This window comes from Poecile atricapillus, chromosome 17, assembly GCF_030490865.1.
Source record: "Poecile atricapillus isolate bPoeAtr1 chromosome 17, bPoeAtr1.hap1, whole genome shotgun sequence".
Lineage (NCBI taxonomy): Eukaryota > Metazoa > Chordata > Aves > Passeriformes > Paridae > Poecile > Poecile atricapillus.
In genome coordinates, this window is record NC_081265.1 from 6,143,620 (window position 1) to 6,163,485 (window position 19,866).

Genomic DNA, 19,866 nt, shown 5'->3' on the forward strand with positions numbered 1-19,866 from the left:
GCCACAGCAGGGAGGAGATGGCCCCCTGCAAATCTGGGACAAGTGGGGAGGAGAAAAGCAGGGATGGGATTGAGAAGTGCAAACCAGGCAGGGTAGAAGCACTGAGACGTTGTGCTGGAGGCCAAGGGGGAGGCCAATGAGTCAAGAGAAGCAGCAATGAGAAGACATGGTCAGAGCAATAGGGAAAATAATTTAAAAATCATTGAGGCTTTTCCTGAGGTCTGATCATCGGTGGAAATGCAGCAATCTTCCCTCAAACCACAGCTCCTGACCATCTGAGTGCTGCAGTTCCTAGCCTGGTTTTTCTCTCCATCTCCTACAAGCCTCTCTGTTCTCCAGCAGCCACCTCCCACCACCCAGGCAGCTCCCCATCTTCTCTGTCCCTCCTCATTCCCTCTCTGCCTTCCTCCACGACTTCAGCTCCTCCATTCCAACATCAGGAGACAACCCAGGAGGGACAGGGCTAAGGGACACTTGTGGGGCGTATAGCACAGTATAATTCAGTGTATAACGGGGAAATCTCTGCCTTAAAGAGAAAAAATAGCTCAGCCTAAACACCCATCTACTACGGGATCAATATTCTGCAAAGACTTGGTGTTACTGCCACAGAAGATTTGCTTTCCTGCCCACAAGAAACAAGCCTGAGCATGGAGTTACCACCTACATGGAGTGAAAGGCAGTGTCCAGAGAACAAAAAAAAATAGATTTTACCGTAGGGGGAGTACTGCTCCAAGAGACATGACCTGACCCTTTTCCCCCCACTGCTTTTCGGCAGAGGGAGGGTTGTGTGAACTCCCACGGGCTCTGTTCAGACATCCCTCCTCACTGAGCTCTTGGGCAACTCACATCAAGGCTGTGAGGCTGCTTGAGGAGGAGGGAGGACAAGTGCTAAACTGAACTACCTTTTATTGCTAGAAAACTCTTGGGCAAAGCATGTAGATAAACGAGGACATGAAAGAAAGCTCTGAAGAAAGGCTTTTAACAACACAGGTTCTATAAAATAAAAGGTAGAAAAAACTCTCCCTAAAGCAAGGGAAGGATGAATGCTCCAGGGAGAGCAGTAAAAGCCAGTGCAGCCACCCACAGCCACTTGCTGGTTGAAACGGTGACTGGAGAAGTCCCTGTCCCCTGTCACAGATCAGGAGGGTGAGGGCAAGGAGGAACCCTCAGGCTGTTTGTTAAAATGCTTAATGGGGCCAGCCACATTCACATCTCCCTCAAGCCAAATAATCTCCAGTGTCAGCAGAACCCATCCCTAAAATCCCTGCCCACGAAGGGCTGGAGCAGGCAGGGAGCAGCTGTTGATCTGGTTGCACAAGAGCTCTTCCTTCCAGCACCATCTCAGGGGGCACTGGGAGCCAAGCAGGCTCAGCACTGGGAAAAATAAACAACAAAAGGCCATCACAAAAAGAGACTGGAGAGGGGAAGAAATACTATGAAATTCAGATTGAGAACATTCAATCAGCATCCAAAGTGTCCAGCTGAAACAGTCTCCTGCTCTCCGCAGCTGGCCTTCAATCAGGTACTTGCACAACACTGCATTGCCAGTGAAAAGGGGAATATCTTACACTGTCATGTCTTGGCAAAGCATTACACATACAAAGATCAGGCTCTCTGGGCTTACTGTGTCAATATTTTCAAGACCTGAATTGCCAAAGGGGTTCAATGACTTTTCAGAACCTTTTACACTAAATGCAAGAAGGCACAAAGCTGAAGGTTTTGTGGCTTGGTTTCCTCCCTACCCCCAAACATGAGAATGAAAGTGCATCAAAGAGCAGTAAAAGATATCATTACAAAGCCACGTGCTTGAAAATACTGAGAAAATACTGCTGTATTTCACACTGTGAACACAGCTTGCTCTCAGAGGTCCCAAGCATTCACATTTTCAAATGAAAGCATCAGCAGCACTGAAATTAGAGGTTAAGAAGGCTAAGATATCTCATGCTCATAATCCAGAGTCACTGACTCCCCTCAAAGCACTAACTCACAAAATTTCTTCAAATGCATTAAAGCAAAATTCTCAGCTGCCATCAAGTCTGAGCTCCTTGAATTCTGGTCTGACATTCACATGTGCTTCAGCATTTCTGTATCACTTCAACAGTGGCATAAGTGAAAGGTGTGAGATAAAACATAGCAAGCAGCCTGATGGAAGCACTGGGAGTGTTCCAAAACCAAGACAGGGGGTCAGGAGTGGAATGAAGGAGGCAGACACAAGATATGTTCCTTATCAGCAGAATCATGCTGGAAATCACATAGGGCTGGTCTCCCTCCTGCCTACAGCCAGCAGCAAGTGTATGGATCTGGTCTGAGAGAATGTATTAAGAGACCTCTAGAAAGAAAGGGTCCAAAGGATTTATAAATAATCTCTGTATTTTTGTAACCTTTGTATTATTGTAACCTTTGTTACAGAAAAAACAAGTAATTCACCCTTCACCCTTCCTACAAAGCATCTGGTGCTGCTGGTGGTAAAACAAGACCAGTGGTCTGATATTACACCAGCTCTCATTTCCCTGACTCAGCCAAAGGAGAGCAAATAAAATTCTGCTTGCTCTTGGGTGTCAGCACAGACTGTAAACCATGACTTTTGGAGAGCACATGCCTTTTGTTAGCAGCATGTTTCAGCAGCAAGACAGCCTGAAAATGAGCCAGCTTCATCCACAGGCTGCTCCTGAAAACCTCTGGAACCCTTGAGTTCCGCAGTACAGCTCAACAGAGAGACATCAGAGATATGGGGAAAATGCATCCTCTTCCTCTTTCCTGTAAAAGGCAGGAGAGCAGCCAAATCCCAGCAATCCCAGAGCTCTCCTGCTTGATGGGAGGAAGCAGAAATTACCAGATTGAAGGAAGCACTCTGGACCAATCCTAGGAGCTGTTTGTATTCTTCTCTGAAGAGCCCCAGTTGACAGTCTGGAGTTGTTGACATATGATAACCAGCTCTGTTTTCACCTCTAACTCTTTACTAGTCTCTACAGAAATTATCAAAAGCAATGAGAGAGAAAACAAGGACCTCCTGTCCCCATTGCAGTGTGAAGGACACTGACCTGCCCTGTGGTACCATCACCTCTGCACCTGCAGGAAATACCCTTTCTTCCCAGAGTTTGGGAACTGTCCCAAATACAGAGTTCATACTTGGAGAGGTTCACAGGCTCTGCCAGTTCCTTTGCTCATGGGCATCTACCAGGAGCTTCTTTCCCAAAGCAAGAGCTTTTGGGTCTTTTCTGTAATATGACTGCAATTAAAGGGTGGTAAAAATTAACTCCACTCTGTCCTCTTTTCCACTTTAATCTCTTGACTAAAGAATTAACCAGATACTTACTACTTTCGTTATTATTATTATTATTATTATTATTATTATTATTATTACTATTTTCGTTTAAGGAGAGATCAAGTTCCCAGGGTTTCAGACTCCTCCTGCAGCAACTTTCTGGTTTTGCTTTCCACTGTACCTCTCTGCCTTCTGCACTCTCCCTCCAAAAGGATAAACAAGCCTAGGAGCAAAATTTAATAAACATTTTTTATAACCATACTAGAGTTTAATCTCTAAATACATGCTCTCTTTCTCCAAGGACTTTGTGTTCCTGTTCCTCAGTTTCAGTTCTGGGCTGGTGTGAACTGCAGTGAACTCTGTCACGTTTCCCTTCTGATGCTATTTCCTAAGAACAGGTTCTGAGAAGGCAATCTTCACACATCTATGATGAAGTGGCTTCAACCACCTCACTCCTAATGTCAAACAGCTGAAAAAAAACACACCTAAACCCTGTCTGTGGGAAAAAAAAAAAAATAATGCCTCACTTGGTTCTTGGAATTGCTCACTGGAAGCCATTCATCCCAGTGATTATTACTCTGAATATCAGCTAATACTTCAGAGCCCTTCCCGGAGCCAAGCACTTCCCGTTGCTGTTTTTTCACATGAACTTGCTCCAAGAGGCAGCACTGAAGAAAAACAAGACAAAGAACTGCCCTGACTTCCTAAGCCCCAGAGCTTCTTGGTGTCCTGGACCTGCTGCATCACCCAGCACGCAGGAGGCTGCAGGACCACAGCGGGATAGGGACTAGGGACAAGTCAGAGCACTGAAGCCATTTGAAACACTTCACATCGCTGCAATGCGAGGTGAGCCCCGCCCAGGGAAGCAAAGATTTAGTTTCAGATAAACATTGTTGAAGTGAGAGGTGTGGCTTTAAACCCTTCAAAGAGGGAATTCCAACCTCTGCCTCAGGGGATATGCTCTGTGAGCCCGGGAAGAAATTCCACCCCAGACCCCTCGTGGGGTGTCAGCCCAGGGAATTCTGATTTGGTTTGAGCCCCTGGGGTTTCTCCCTTGCTGTGTTTCCAGTGGTCCCTAACCTTGAACTCCACCCTGGTTCTGTCCCTGCCTCTGTTCGGGGCTCTCTGTCCCTGGATCTGAGTTTGTTCCTGTGCTGATGAATGGTTTCCTGAGCAGTCTCGTTGGTGTCCCATGGCGGTTCCTGGTTATCTGTAGCTTCTCTGGACATGATTCTGCAGCTCCGGAACGCAGCACTGCAATCTGGATGGAACTGCTGCACAAAGTTCAACCCTTGCTACGCATTCACTCCCGTTCGCCTGCTGTGCAAGGTTCATCCTTGGCCCTCTCCCAAGCTGGGGCTAAGCAGATCCAGGGGATACAGCCTGCCTTCTGCCACTTTGGAGGGGTTTTAGGGGGAGCCAAGAGTTACACACTGACATGAATATGCCCTCCATGCATGCAGCTACTGGCCTAGCTGGACACCTACAGCGCTCTGCAGCTGGCCTACAGCCCCTGTCCCCCATCACACATGGTCTCCATCCTCTGCAGCCTCTGTGCCCTGCAGCTCCCCAACCCCAGAGCCCTCTGCCCCCTACAGCCCCCTGTCCCCGATAATTCCTAACCCTTATAGCCCCCAGTCCCCTACAGTTACCCATCCCCTATAGCCCCACAGCCCTGCACCCCCTACAGCCCGCATCTCCGGTTCCCCAGCGCATCCCTACCTGCCCGGCGGGGCTCCCCGCCGCTCTCCCGCCCGCCGCAGGAGCTGAAGCCCGTGCCGGGGCAGTGCAGCCAGGCGGGCCGCGGCCATTCCTTCAGCGGCAGCAGCAGCCGAACACCCGGCGGGACTCGGCTCGGGCCGTTCTGTCCCGTTCTGTCCCGTCCCGTTCCGCGGCTCGGCCGTCGGGGGCGCTGCGCTCCATGGCACGCCCAGCCCCGCTCCGCCCCGGCTGCCCGGGACCCTCCGCACCGGGCGGAACGGAACCGAGAAACGGAGAAACAACAGAGAAACAGAGAAGCAACAGAGAAACAGAGAAGCACAGAGAAACAGAGAAAGCGCCCGCCCTGCCCCGTCCCTGAGAGGGACTGGAGGCTCAGAGAAACCCCCTGAGTCTTGCTGGGCACCTACCCCCCCCATCCTCTGCCTCTCCCCAGCCCAAGCTGTGCACCACAATTTCATCTCTGTACATTCCTACTATGTTTTCTTCCCAGCCTGTTCCATCAGCTTGACCCAAACACTTTTACATCCCAAATAAGTCCCTCCACTCAAAGAGTAGAGATGGACTTGGGAGCAAGACAACCACCATAATTTGCCTCCACTCATCTCCACTTGTATCACTTGGTGCCTGAGCACTGTGGGTCACCAACCGGCCTCCAGCACTATCCCCTCAATGAGTTATCACTTAGCATCCCACCAACACCTTTAGGCACTCCCTGCGGGGGAGAAGAGACCAGCTGGGAACTGCAGAGCTGCTCCAGGGCTGGGCAGGCTGTGACCCCCTCCCCTAAGCGCAGAGGTGTGGGCAGGCACTAGGTAAGGAGTGTGGTGCTGCTGAACTCTGCAGCAGCACTGATGCTGAAGAGGTGACACAGGGTATCTGTATCACGGCAAGCACAACGATGCTGATGAACAAGGCCATAAACATCAACCTCAGAATGGTGAATCTCAGACATCAAAGCCAAAAATGTTATTGTAATGGAGTGAAATACTGCCACCAGACCTCTAGAGGCTGACACTTGCTTTTAGAAACAATAAGAATTTTCCCCAATGTGCATCTAGTTAACAAGGAATTTGCTTGGTGGCAGCAGTGACAATGTCTTCTTTCTTAGGGAAAGGGAGAATTTTTTTCCTTGAAATGTGAAAAATTTGCCTTGGCTGCATAGGGGTCACAGAGATCTTCCAGGAGTCTGGGAGTGGCACAGCCAGCTCAGGCCCAGTAAGGATCATTACATCACAATTAGATCGACTATGTTCATCCCACTTCCCTCTGCATTTCCTGCTCCTTCTCCTTGCTAATGTTCTTGCAGCCCTTAGCAGAGTGCACAGATGTACCTTGTGCTATGCTTTGTCTGTCTGGTGGAGTTTCAAAATCTTTCTAGCCTACATGCACAGATACTTCTTCCAGTCTGTCCTACTGAACTCAGCAGTGAGGTGAATTTCTGGATTCCCACAGGGGATGTAAAGCTGTGTGACATCTGTGGCCAAAAGTTGTCCTTCCACCATTTGGCCAGAACAGCTCTGTGCTGATGGAGCGTCAGAGCTCTCAGTATCGTGTAACCACAGGGAAAAAAATTGATGCAAACCTGTAATAAATAAAAATAAAGATGACTTTTGGCTTGATCTTCCCACATTACGATCGTTAGCCTAGAGGGTGAATCCTGGTTAAAGAAAGAATTAAACCAAGAATTATGTAGAAATTAATGTCACCCTGATATTTGGGTATATTTGTTTGAGAGCAAAGCAAAGGACCCCTGAAGCAGTACCATTTCATACGCCATTGCATTAGGTTTCATTCCTTTCTAATCAAGATTTTAAAAACTGATAATCACAAATAAGTAATAAGTTTTGTAATCCATCTACACCCTTGTTTGTTTTTTGCTAGGAGCCAAAGGCTCTTGGATTCGTTTGTAAACACGGATTTCAACCTCTGTAGCGCTGCATGGCCAAAGACCTTTCCCAGAGATGCAGGGGTCTTGCTCAGGCCCCCCAGAGCCTCTCTGGGTTTTGTTCTCCAGAGCAGGACTGTAATTGGTGCCTCCCAGCCATGGAAGGGAACAGCACAGCACACCACATGAATCCCTCACTGGCTCAGGGTAAAGAGGGGATCAGTAATCAGCTGCCTCCCTTGGAGATCTGACAATGAGAGGCTTCCCCACCAGCCCCTGCAGCAGGTCTCCTCTGGCCCTTTCCTCCAACAACAAACATTGTTGTCAAAAGCTGAGGGATGGGGGGAGATTCCTGGATAAGCAGACCTCACTCTTCTCAGATGAGGGCTCTGTAATTTCTGCTCGCATTTGGAAGAACAATAACATGCTCTGAAAAACTTCCATAATTGTGGACATGATTTTCTGAGCCTGAGAGAGTTTTCAGCCTGATAGTGGCTGATCTGTTCCCAAAGGAAAGTTTCCTGAGAACATGTTTCTCTCAAGGACTGGTTTTGTAGATAGGTTTTTGGTTCTCAAAACAATATTGTACAGATGTCCTGAGTGTTTTCTCTTATTCCACCAATGGGACCACAGAGGCGTTGTTCCCTTTACCAATCACGTTAAACCTGTATTGAAACACTTTATAAAAGGGGCTTTAAAACCCCAAATAAAGGCTTCTGCCTCCTTAGGATGAAACCTCTGCTGCTGTGATTGAATTTGCGCTTCTATTTCATGTCCACTAGTGACACATAATCTCCTGGGCAGGAGTACCTCAACCTCAGGCAGGTTTTATTGTAGTTTCTGTGAGGCAAATCCTTGCATGCTGTTTTGGGAGAGACTCCTGTGGCCTCAGTTACCTCAGAACTGAGCTAATGCTGGTTTCTGGGTGTTGGAAGAAATCCACTGGCAGCTTAAAAAGCAAGCTAATCCATCCACAGGGTAGATGTGATGCAGTGCAATGTCCCAAACATCACAAATAGCACAGAGGTCAGGAAATTCATGGCATTGTGAATTCCTTGCTGTAATCCCATTACCAGGTAACACTAATTTGGCTCTGCCCCAAGTTTCTATCTCTTTCACTTACTTTCTTTACAGAGGATTAGGAGAGTGCTCTGTTCCTGTGGGACTGGAGCCTTGGGAGCAAAGCAGGAATATCCATTTAGGGCTCCTCCTGTGAAGAGACATTGTGGGGTAATGCAACAGACCAGCTGAGGGGGAATTCACCCCTCGGATTAGGGAGAGTGTGGACAGATATAAGCAGCTGTATCAGATATTGCAAAACAACGTATACATCCCCAGGTTTCTGTTATTCTAGGATTACTGGCCATAAGCTGGTTGGTTCTCTGTGTGGTGGTGTGTGGCAGGTGACGTGACGAGATGCAAACCTCCCCTGCCCATGGGTCATGGCTGGGAGTTCTCCTTCCTTCTGTAGGGCTGTTTCCTGTAGCCCAGATCTAAACTCCTGCCAGCCTGGCCAGGGGCCCAGGGCTGGTGGAACAGTAGCAGGGATGCCCTGAACTGTGCTAGTGTGTCCCAAAATTGGTTCTCCCACCCAGTGTGCAAGAGGCCAACCCACATCCAGAGTCAAGGTATTTATTTACAGTTCTGCACTGGATAGCAAATCCACAAAGCCAGTGTGACGACTGTCAAAACTTTTGACTATTTACATATTTTAGCAAACAAAGGCATTAATGTCCATTGGCTACAAGTTACCTAGTTCTCATATTAAGTAGTATTCTATCTTCCATTGGTTAATGATTCTTTCGCTTCTTATGCTAATTAGTCCATAGGCTTGGTTTTTCTCTCCCTTTGGCTTGGTGGGTTTCTTGGGTCTGTGGCCACGAGTAGGTGGTCACAATCTGCCCCTGACGGAGTTACCTTTCACCTGCTTGAAGCTGATTCAACCCAATTGCTGAGTAAGCTTTATTAGTTTCTTCCTTATCTTGGAGATTCTGCCTAATGTCCTTGCAGCCCACAGGTCCTGCATTCCTTGTACCCACTATCAGTACATCCTTCTTCCCAAGCTTTGCTAACCTCCCACTAAGTCTGAGATCATTGGATGAAGCCTTAAACCTTAACAAGACAATTCTACCAACAAGTAATTTATCTAAAACAGCGCTTAGAGCTTATTGGCTGCTCTCTGCTTCGGGGATTAAATCTCCTTTCTTGTTGCTTATGTTTGAAAGTACGCAGAGATCAATCATCAGATAACATTTTTTCTGAAGACAGTTTGTAGTTTTTTTGCGGTGCCGGTGGCGGTGCGGGCGGTGCGGCCCCGCTCCGGGCCGGCAGCGGGCGCGCTCGGCCCCGGGCCGGCGGCTGGCGGGGCCCGCGCGGACGTGGCCGCGGAAGTGGGTGGCGGTGCGGGCCGCAGCGCGCCGGGACGGGACCGGACGGGACGGGCTGGGCCGCTCGGAACAGAACCGAGCCGCCTCCCTGTACCGAGCCGCTCCGAACAGAACCGAGCCGCCTCCCTGTACCGAGCCGCTCGGAACAGAACCGAGCCGCTCCGAACAGAACCGAGCCGCTCCGAACAGAACCGAGCCGCATCCCTGTGCCGAGCCGCATCCCCGGTGGGCGGCCGCCGACGGAGCCATGTCGCGGGGCAGCGGGAAGGGGCTCAGCCTGAAGGACAAGCTGGACGGGAACGAGCTGGACCTGAGCCTCTGCGACCTGAACGAGGTGCCGGTGCGGGAGCTGGTGAGTCTCCGGCCGCAGGTCCCCCGGCGGGGGTGGGGATCGGTTCCGGGGAAGGGGCAGCGTAGGGGAGCCGGATGTGCTGGGGGCTTGTGGCCTGGCCTGCAGGTATTTACAGCAGTGAGGTTCTGTGTCCCGCGGGCCCGGCAGTGCTGCTCACTGCTGTCCCGGGATAAGAACCTTTTTGGACCCAGAGATGGATCCGGAGGTGACGTGACCGCGGAGCAGCCGCGGGGGATGGACAGACTGACGCGGGAGAAACCGCAGAGGCCGAAGCAGAACTAACAGGTGTCAGAGGGGCTCGGGTGAACCTCTGTGTTCATTCAGTGCCGTATTTGTCTTTCAGGCCGCTCTTCCGAAAGCTACTATCTTGGATTTGTCCTGTAACAACCTCATTTCCTTGCCGGTAAGGTGCTAGAGAGTGGGATGAGTCCGTGGGGATGAATTTGCTGGGAAATGCTTGGAAAGATAGCTGGTGCTTCAGTAGAGGCTCACTGTGGAACTGGCACTTTCCCTGCCCTGGGGTGGCTGAATGACTCCGTTGTCAGTGACAGGTCATTGCTGGCAGCGGATTTGGCTGAGGCAGGAGAGAATACAGGGTTGAACTGTGTGAAGGTTGCAGTACATTCCTTCCAAAGCATCCCCAGGTGAACACAGAGGAGTTTCATCAGCAGTGGAGACTCGGTTTGTTCCCATAGTGTTGTCATCCATAACCTTCTCTGTCTTATCTGTCTCACCTCCATCTTCCAAGGCAAAGGAGGAGAGCAATTTTCCTCCGTCGCAGTTCCGTAGTAAGTCAAGGATTTGTGCCTGATGTGAGGTACAGGCTGTCTCCATGTACTTCTGGCTGAGGTTCTTCCATAAGGGTGCTGACCAGCTTCCTCTGGATTTTCTTTGTTTGGGTTTTAGTCAGACTTCTGCAGTTTGATGCACCTGGTGAAACTGGATTTGAGTAAAAATCGGTTGCAACAGCTGCCTTTGGATTTTGGCCGCCTGGTCAATCTGCAGCACCTGGATCTTCTGAACAACCGCTTGGTCACCCTGCCAGTCAGCTTTGCACAGCTCAAGGTAAAACTGTTTGCTGGGCAGTTATGTAAAGCTTTGGGATGCAGCCCAGGGTCTTGTGATTCTGCTCAAGTTGATTTCTCTGGTAAAACATCCATCCTGCTGACTGCCCATTCCAAAATTCAGCTGGCTCTGCACCGCAGCTCAGTGAAAATCCTCTCAATCTATTGAAAACATCTCTGCTCATCTTCTGTACCTGTTTAATTCATGTGAAAACTAAGCAGTTCTTTGCTTCTGCTTTGGATCACTTAAATAATTCCAAGACTGCTGTGCTCTTACAGCCTCCCCTTTGCTGTGCCTTTTCGCAGAACCTGAAGTGGCTGGATCTGAAGGACAATCCCCTGGATCCTGTCCTGGCTAAAGTGGCAGGAGATTGTCTGGATGAGAAGCAGTGTAAGCAGGCTGCTGTCAAGGTAAGGAGCCTGCTTTAATTCTATTTTTGTTTTTCCTTTCATGGCTTCTCCATTGATTATTCCTCTGCTTGCTTAGCAAGCTGGGCAGCTGCTGCAGGAGCCTGAGGTTTCTTCAGGGAGTGAGGGGCAGATCCACTGCACTGACTCCACTGCTGCTGTGCCTGTGGAGAGCAAACACCTGGCTCAGGAGGATGCTTCTCCATTAGTGGAGTTAAGAGGGGATTAAATGCTGGTTGCCAAGAAAGTAGAGGCATAATCAGACATAATAATCTATGCCTGTAGTGATAGTACAAAAAGCCTCTGAAGAAGTTCTGGCAAACAAATAGAAATGTTCTGTGATGCTCTGTATCACAGAGCACCAGTTTTCCATGTTTATTTTTAATGGGAAGATCTGTTTTTTAACAACAGGGACTTAGAGTTGTGAGTTCTTTTCAGAGCCATAGCTGTAGGGGTAGGTGAGGGTTTGGGGTCAGCTCCAGCTGCCTGTCCTCAGCCCACACTCAGTTCTGTTCTGAACTGACTGTGCCACAAGGTTTCTGCATAGCCCTCAGGTTGTTTCCTTGGCCCTTTAAGGTACTGCAGCACATGAAAGCAATCCAGTCTGAGCAAGATCGACAGCGGCAGCGGAAACTCCAGGCAGAGAGAGGTAAGCACAATGAGCCCCCATGTGCTGTCTGCTGAGGACTGCTCTTGGTCTCTCTAACATACCCAAACATTCTGATCACCATCTAACAAATTGCTATCTAGCACATACTTGTAGCCACCCATACCCAAAGTACTCAGGAGTAATAGGGTAAGAGGGCTGGAGGGAGAGAGATAGTGGTGGGGGGTAAATATGTGATTTCTTGGCCTGAGAAATAGTTAAATCTCTAGATGGCATGTGCTACAGGTTACCTATAAAAACATGAAAGAAAAGCACAGCAAAATGTAAGGTATGTAATACTAAATAAAATGGTAAAATAGAGGATAGTTGTTTAATTGGTTTCCTCATTCCAGTTGGGACAATAAGGTAATAAGAAAAATGGCAGTGACAACCCTTTACATAAAAGGGAAATACTTGCTGTTATCCTCCAGAAATGGAGAAGAAGCGTGAAGCAGAACAGCGAGCAAAGGAGGCTCAGGAGAGAGAACTGCGGAAGCGAGAGAAGGCAGAGGAAAAGGAGCGCAGAAGGCGAGAGTATGATGCTCAGAAAGCCGCAAAACAGGAGATGGAAAAGAAAACTAAAAAGGAAACGGTGCACACCCGAAGTAAGTAGTGTCCATTTTGGGTGGGATTGTGTCAGGTTTCATTGTCATCAGATTGTGATGCTGCCAGAATTGCTTTCATGTATCCCAGGGAGACCATGGGAGAGGGTAGGGGGGAACTTCTAGGAGTTCTGATAAATTCTGCTGCTGTGCCCTTTTCCCCTTTGCCTGTGTTCCCATGAACTGTGAAGCTACAAGTCAGGAAGTTCTCCAGCTGTTCCTAATGACAACTTCCTTTCAGTAATTTTTTCTTAAGTCTACTGAACTACATTTGTATAATCAGATCTTGTGCAATACAGAGGTGCTTTACACCCTCTTCACTGCTGCCCATGAAACTTTTCACCCTAAGCAGTTAAAGTCTGCACATCTACTTATTTATCAGAGCTAAGTGATGAAAATTCACAACAAAAGCCAACTGCAGCAGAGGATTAAGTATCTTACCTGAACAGTTTTTTTGTGAGCATAGCCTGTTACAGTTGATTAATTCCTCACATTCTGTCCTGTTCATGTTCTCACTGCAGAGCCAGCCTCCAGCTCCCGTCCCCCTCAGCCCCCCCGGCACAAACCCTCGTGGTCGCGGTCAGTGCTGAGAGTCCTGCTCTTTGTGCTGTTCTGCATCCTCTGTACTCTGGCTGCCTGCAAGCTGACGGAGCTGCAGCATCAACCTCTGTGCGTCAGTGTGAACACCCTCTACGAGGACGTGGTGGCTGCTCTGCAGAACCACAAAACCCTGCAGAACATGCTACAGCACAACTCGCAGCACTGATTGTCTTGGATGGGCACTTGCTTCATCAGCATCTCCTTCCACCATCTACGCAGCCAGAATTCCTATGGAATTGTGTTCTGATGAAACTGCTTTGAACCAGTCAGCATTGGTTTGCTGGTCCACTCCACAGAGCAGAGCTGTTGTTCAAACCATCTTTGTTGTGCATGTCTCTCAGTCAGCCTGTAACTCTCATTATTTGTGCACGTTAACCTAAACTTGTTACCACTCCTTGCCTCGAAGTACTGTCCACCAGGATTGTGAGGTACAAGCTGTCAGGAAGCTGACAGACTATAGGAATGGGAACAAGCAGCCCTCACGTCACCTGGGTGATACAGCTGTAGCTCTGAGCTGGAGGTGGAAGGTTTTTAGTACATATCCATTCCTTGCTGTCATTTCTGTTTGTGCTAAAATTGGTGGTATGGCTGTATGGGAATAATACTCTTAAGGCCCCACTCCAGGACCAATTACAGGCATGTAGGATGGCTGTGCATCCCTATGATGTAGCAAAGAGGCTGATGTGCTATTGAAAGGAGCTGAAATTTTTCAATACAACAGTTTTCACAGCAATTTGTCTGAAATGGATGTTTATGTTGTTAACATGGTTTTAATTTTAATTAGGTCTTTTAAGAACAGCCACAAATTATTTCCAAGTACATGGGAATAATTCCTGCCTGCTGCAGCAGTACTGGGTGGCACTATGGGAGCACTGCAGGCAGGAAAGGGGAAGCCTTGGGGCTGGGGGAAGGCTGGGAGGTTGGGTGGTTTGCACCTCAAGAGGAAAACTCACCTCTGCAGTGGTCTGTGAATTATTTAGAATTTCCTTTAAAATTACTTAAAATAATTAATTTTAAAACTTCCTTAAAAAAAAAAAAACACCATCAAGCAGAAGTTTTTCATATCCTTAAGGGCTTTGTGAGTACTGAAATGAAGTTTCAGAGAATATCTGTGCTACAGACTCCACTGAGACATCCTACACTGGGCTCCAGAATCGCTCGCTCTTCTCATACGTGGATTACTGCTGCCAGGAGCAGTGCTGTGGGGAAACGATCACAGCAGGAAACTTCCATTTTTCTATAACCTGATGATAAGATTGTGGTTCCCTGAATATCACACAGGAGAGAGAAGCAGCACAAGTATCAGATAAAAGGAAGGGCAGGCTACCTCTGCCTTAGGAGGGTGCATGTTTTCAAAGCTTCCTTCAAACACCTTTAAGCTTTGCTTTCAATGTCTAACTCATCCCATTCTTTAAAAGATCCTTACTGCCTATCTAGGAACGTTCAGGAAAATGACCCAGCATCTAAAGCAATGTTTCCCCCATGCAGCTCTTCCTGCCAAAATCCAGATGAATGTTGCATAGGTTGGCGAGCACCAGGCTTATAGTTTATAGATTCAGGTCAACAGCACTTCTGGCCAGGCCAGGGCTCCTGCTGGATTCCTGGAATGAGCAGGACAGGTAGGGATTTTTCCACTGGAAGCAGCAGGGTTCCAAATAGTTAAATTCTACACATGGGATGCAGTTTAATTCTCTTGAGCACTCATCTCAGCAGTGCTGTTACAAAAACCCTCAATGGCTGCATGGACTCTGGTCCCCAATCTAATTAAAAGGAAGCTTTTTCTGCCAACTGTTTAGACCTCGTAATTCCAGCACATATAATCAGATTTCAAGACCCTCTCTAAATTAAGCTGTCTGGAGACTGAATCAGGGCACTCTAAACTTATATCTGAAAATTAGTCTTACTCACTCCCATCTGCTGCAGCAGAACAATGAGAGGCTGTTTTGTGAGGTAAAGTTCTTTCATCTCACTCAAGCAGGTGCTGGGAGGGAAGCACCATGTTGCTCTAGTATCAGGATTTGTCCCAAAGGAGAAGAAGGTAAGTCCTTGCAGTTCAGGAGAACAGGAAGTATTCCTTTCAACAGAGCACCTGTTGTATGCAGGTATGCACCTGTCTATGTTCAAGACACCATCTTAAGAAGCAGAGGTTATTCTTCAAAATTATTTATTTTATAGAAAGACAAATAAAACAACATCAGTACTATAAGCTGTGTGCAACTCATGTGCTTAGGGAAGATGTTCACCATCTTTCTTGTGTAAACTCCTGCTATTCAGCAACTTTATCCAACTTTCTTCCTGCTACAATAAAGTCTAAATGTGCTTCAAGTCTTTAAACAAGGATCAATGAGTGTTATCTAAGCACTTCTTCACAGAAGAAAACTGAAAACTTGACCAGACAAACGGTAAAACCCATATTCCCTGGAGCTACCCAGTGAAATCCAAAACTGAACACTTAACCTGACAAACAGTAAAACCCTTTTTTCCTGTGCTACCCAGTAAAATCCAGACAGAGGTCAGGATCGTGGGAAGTCATCTGCAGATAGATGCGTCGGGACAGTTCTGGCCCAATGTGCCGGGAAGTGGCTGTCACACCCTCCCCACGGTGCACAGGGATATTGGCCAGCATGTTCTCCCGCTCCTGGTCCGAGGAGCATCTCTCATAGGCCTAAAAGCAACACAAAAGGAACAATGGGATCACCCACTTGCATCCATCCCTCAAAAACCAAAGCTATGCACCTGCTCTGTCCTTCCACAATGTCCACTCATTTTTCACTTGGTCTCTGCCCAAGCCACATCTGTGAGCTAGGAGAGTAGAGCCAGTGCTGCTCCCTCAGTGGGAAGCCAGAACAGTGGCTGCCAAGGATTCAGTTCCTTTGTTAACTTACTGAACTGCTCATACAGAATCACTGTGTCTAATTTAATACTGATTAAATTACTTCTTTCACCCCCTGCATGAGCTGGCTGCCTGCACACAGTGCTGGGTATCCCTGAGGCATCCTCACCTGGATCAAGAGCTGAGGAGAAGGGTAGGCAGACACAATAGCCTCAGCCATCTCAGAGCTGACACGGTTAAATTGCTGTATCTGCCTCTTCCAAACTTTCAAGAGACCCTTTCCAGAAGAATCCACCTTCACCCCTCCGCAGCAGCCCTTCTCCAAGTAGAAAGAGAACCCTGTGTTCTCTCGCTCTCGCCTAAGGAGAACAAGGAATGAGGAAGCAAAGGAGACAATGCGGCTGTGAAGAAAATCCTGTCCCTGCCATCTGTTGTCACAGAGCCAGAGCGCTGTCCCTCACTTGAGCTGTCAGAGACACAACTGGCATCAAAGGAAACATGAACAATTTGACTCTGTTTCCTTTACATACATTACCAATCTCTTTAAGACCCAGATTGCTATTGAAAAAGAAACAATCCTGTATTCAACAGCAATCCTGGCACAAGCCAACTTGCAGACAAAGTGGTAAACAAGAATTCACCTTCTGGCTGTGAGCCATAATAAATCACTTTTAGATGTCATTTTTAATGACATCTCAGCTCTTGTCATGGCTGACATGAAAATCCAGCAGCTGCTGTGATAGGAATGCCAGCATTGCATGAGACTGCACAAGATGGCTCTCTTAGCGATCACTGTGCAACAAGCTGCCGTCCTCCCTTATCAATGGAAAGAGACAAATGGTTCATTCTCAGGCATGTCTCTTAGCTACACACTGAAAAAGAAAAGCTGGCACTCTAAGAGGCAACCTTACTTGCATTCCCTTCCCTCTCCAAAAATCTGACTAAAACACGAGCTGTACTTGATGTTAAGGCTCCAGTGTGAAACCTGAAGGTTGTGAGCCACCGGAATGAATTGTCCAAAGAAGCTGCGGATACCCCGTTCCTGGAAGTGTTCAGTGCCAGGCTGGATGGAGCACTAAGCAACCTGGTCTAGTGGAAGGTGTCCCTGCCCATGGCAGGGAGTTGGATTAGATCATCTTTAAGGTCCCTTCCAACCCAAACTAGCCTGTGACTATGAAACCTGGCTCTGTCCTGACCCCTCTGTGGGCAGGACATCAATTTCAAGAACAAGTCCTGTGTTGAAGGAGCTGCAATAGCAGCTGCTCTGTCACCAGTGCCTTTAAGAACCGTTATGCCCTTGTTTTACCTGCCATTCCCTCCCAGTAGCTTAAAGTGCAGCCTCTCCAAGGGTAGGACCAAACCTCCTCTTTGCTTACTCACTTGTACGGTGCCTCAGCCACAGCTTTTGTGAACATAGTGGCATATTCCCCAAGTTCCTCACTGCTCTCAAAAAAGCTGACTTGGACTTGAGTGCTCAGCTGCAGATCCACCAGGGCCTGTATCACCATTGGGAACAACAAATGGCACAATCAATCTTGTTGCATCAAATTCGCTTTGTGTCTGAAGCAGAAATGGGTCACAAATGTCCTGCTGTAGGACAAGAACCTTCACACTCTCTCTATTTTGGGAGCAGTTAACTTAAGACACTGAAGTATTTAGGGGCAGTCTGTCTCCTGACAGTTAATATCACCTTTGAGCTGCCTCAGCTCCTCTGTGGCTCTTGTTATGAGCAGGCCATCACCAGTGGGCTTTGCCAATGGGCCATGAAGGGCAAGAGGTGCTGAGACTGACATCAACATCCGGATGAATGAGACACTTCAGTCTGTGTGGGAGCAGGTACATGACTGAGCAGTGGGGAGTTGAACCCAAAGAGCTCTGTCCACAGACTGATGGATTAATGAATAATGAAACCATGTACTCCCATCCACAAAATTGTGTGACTGGGTCAAGTGTTCAAATACTGGGAGACAACAGATGATGGTTACACGTCTATTTTAAATCACTCACTTCTTTCACATCCATTCTGGATAAGTCCAGGCCAGAATCCTTAACCTCCTTTTTTCTCCTTTCTCCCCGTTTCTCTTGATTCCCACTCGCTGCTGTCTGTCGCAGCCTTTGTTTTGGCTGAACTTGGAGAGACCTAAAAAGAGTAAAGTAAGACTGTGGTGACAGTCTGGATGGACCTTTGCTTCTGTTTCTGTATAAAAAGTGGTGGAGCAGTTCTGGGAATACCTCTTATACTCCAGTATTTGCTAGAAGGAATTAACATAAACACCTATGGCATTTTTAAAGGCCAGAGAAAACACAGAAACATTCAGAGGGAAGAAGTCTGACCTGAAATAATTTTCTACTCCAACTACTGCCAGAGCCAGAATTCTCCCAGGCATTTTCTCCATCATATGAGCTACACAGCTCTGCAGGGTCTCCTTTTGCCTTTCTGCACAGCCATCAGCGTTCTACAAAGATGAATGGGAAAAATAAGGTGTTAAACCATTTTGAGGTACAAAGAGAAGCACAGCAAATTATGGCCCTGGCTGTAGGTCTGCAGATAAATCTGTTCATCCTTGCTCTTCAGGGCAAGCAGGCAATATTTGATCCCATGTAAAGTTAGAGCAGAAAGAAAGAAAAAAATAAACCCACTTGACATAACAATGTGTGAAAAAGTTTTAACTAACGAAGAAAGTTTGTCAGAACTTTACATTATACAACCCATTAATGGCTCCTAAACCCATATTTCTATTTTAATGAAACACTGCAGTCCTCCCACACCAAAACCTTTCTGCTACTAAGAGAGATGACAAAACATTGGTTTTGCATCAAGGCACATTCAGGAGCACAAAAGTCATAAGCATTCTCACTTGCTTGTAGCTGTGAGCCATGGACAAAAACTCCTCCAAGCCAAGCAGAACCAGGACATTTGGTTCTTCTATCCATTCATCTCCTCCTCCCATCTGTTCAGATATGAAAACAAAGAGGCCACAGTCTGTTTAGAATTCACTCAGATTCCCACTCAGAGCTCTGAGCAGGGAGATTAGAGGGTGTTTACTTGGGTTGCTAAATACAATTACTAACGACTGCAAGTAACACATGAAGAAAAGGGCAAGATTATCAAAATTTTGTTCGCATACCTGTGATGACACTGTCTTTCTCCTCCAGGTGATGCTGCAGGGAACAGCGTGGTTCTCAAACACACAGGAATAATTGGCAGCCTGCAAAGCACTAAGGATCTGCTCGCCACCTTCTACCTGTAAGATGACTGAAATCGATGCACGGGTCAGGCCTCCAGAGAGAGGAGACAACAGTCAATACAAGGCAGGTGCAGGCTGTGAGGTCAACTACCTGGATCTAGCACCACTGTTATGTATTTCTGGCACTCTCCTGGCCGCTGAGCTTTCAGCATCTTGGCAACGGCTCTCTTCCTCTCTTTTTCCTCCTCCTGCTCCCTCCTCTTTTCTTCTTGCTCCTTCTTTCTCTGCCACACATTCTGGCAGATTGCCTCCCTTTCCTTCTGACTATATTGTCGCTTCTTGAGAGGGAGCGATGTTTCTGGCCTTTCTCTGCATACCGGGGGGCTACTAGGCCTGTCTGAGTCGACTGGCAAAGAGCACAAGGAGGATCTCTCAGCGCTGCGTGCACCATTCTCAGTGGCACAAGCCAATTCTCCAGACGGCGCCAGGTCTTCCCGCAGGCCTTCGCTCCCAGAAGCCATCAGGTCACCACTAGCACAAAGCCCAGATGCCTCTCCTGTATCCCCAGCGCTCAGGCTGAAAGGCTCAGGCTCCGCTCCCACCCTTATCTTGACCGTCTCATGCAAAGGGACGACTTCCATCACCTCCTCACCCATCTCTTCGCTCCCGCTGCTCACCATCTCGGCAACCTCTGCCGCTTCAGGATTAGGAGACGGCGGCCGCGGGCGACTCGGCTGCCCGAGCCATGAGGACGGCTGCAGCAGGGAAGCCAAGGAGGGCAGCTTCTCCTCCTCGCTACTCTCAGATCCCGACTCGCTCTCCGCCATCCCCAGTCTCCTCAGGGGCACCGGCGCGCGCCTGAGGGGAAAGCCCGCGCCGGCCGCTGGTTGGCCCGAAGGCGCGTGCAGTGGGCG

General features: G+C 48.2%; 3 protein-coding genes across 4 annotated transcripts in view; 1 reads left to right on the forward strand and 2 right to left on the reverse strand.

The window, feature by feature from the left end:
* The window catches only part of ACSF2 (acyl-CoA synthetase family member 2), a 36,020-nt gene extending 30,845 nt beyond the window's left edge, over positions 1-5,175 (reverse strand). The window contains exon 1 of one of the 2 annotated variants that reach the window (XM_058852361.1): positions 4,988-5,175. In XM_058852361.1, coding sequence (XP_058708344.1) covers positions 4,988-5,076 — 89 coding nt within the window. In that variant the 5' untranslated portion in view covers positions 5,077-5,175. The remainder of the gene's footprint in view (positions 1-4,987) is intronic. The other variant, XM_058852362.1, reaches the window with a different exon arrangement.
* A 4,039-nt stretch (positions 5,176-9,214) lies between these two features.
* LRRC59 (leucine rich repeat containing 59) lies at positions 9,215-13,664 on the forward strand. Its single transcript, XM_058852371.1, has 7 exons — positions 9,215-9,611; positions 9,955-10,014; positions 10,518-10,676; positions 10,982-11,086; positions 11,660-11,732; positions 12,161-12,334; positions 12,853-13,664. The coding sequence occupies exons 1-7, from the start codon at positions 9,507-9,509 to the stop codon at positions 13,095-13,097; spliced, it is 921 nt and encodes a 306-aa protein (XP_058708354.1). The 5' UTR covers positions 9,215-9,506; the 3' UTR covers positions 13,098-13,664.
* A 133-nt stretch (positions 13,665-13,797) lies between these two features.
* On the reverse strand, positions 13,798-19,769 carry EME1 (essential meiotic structure-specific endonuclease 1). The gene is made up of 8 exons (XM_058852367.1): positions 19,104-19,769; positions 18,893-19,020; positions 18,623-18,715; positions 18,099-18,220; positions 17,772-17,904; positions 17,145-17,260; positions 15,934-16,123; positions 13,798-15,596 (listed from the first exon to the last, which is right to left on the reverse strand). The coding sequence occupies exons 1-8, from the start codon at positions 19,630-19,632 to the stop codon at positions 15,420-15,422; spliced, it is 1,488 nt and encodes a 495-aa protein (XP_058708350.1). The 5' UTR covers positions 19,633-19,769; the 3' UTR covers positions 13,798-15,419.
* Positions 19,770-19,866: the final 97 nt, after the last annotated feature.

Bases quoted from the DNA above. Each gene is read 5' to 3' on its own strand.
- LRRC59 (XM_058852371.1), top strand. From the start codon at position 9,507: ATGTCGCGGGGCAGCGGGAAGGGGCTCAGCCTGAAGGACAAGCTGGAC. The intron at 10,677-10,981 runs GTAAAACTGTTT...GCCTTTTCGCAG, and splicing joins TCAGCTTTGCACAGCTCAAG to AACCTGAAGTGGCTGGATCT. The intron at 11,087-11,659 runs GTAAGGAGCCTG...TGGCCCTTTAAG, and splicing joins GTAAGCAGGCTGCTGTCAAG to GTACTGCAGCACATGAAAGC.
- EME1 (XM_058852367.1), bottom strand. From the start codon at position 19,632: ATGGTGAGCAGCGGGAGCGAAGAGATGGGTGAGGAGGTGATGGAAGTC. The intron at 18,716-18,892 runs GTATGCGAACAA...ATATCTGAACAG, and splicing joins GAAAGACAGTGTCATCACAG to ATGGGAGGAGGAGATGAATG. The intron at 15,597-15,933 runs GTGAGGATGCCT...TGTTGCTTTTAG, and splicing joins CTCCTCAGCTCTTGATCCAG to GCCTATGAGAGATGCTCCTC.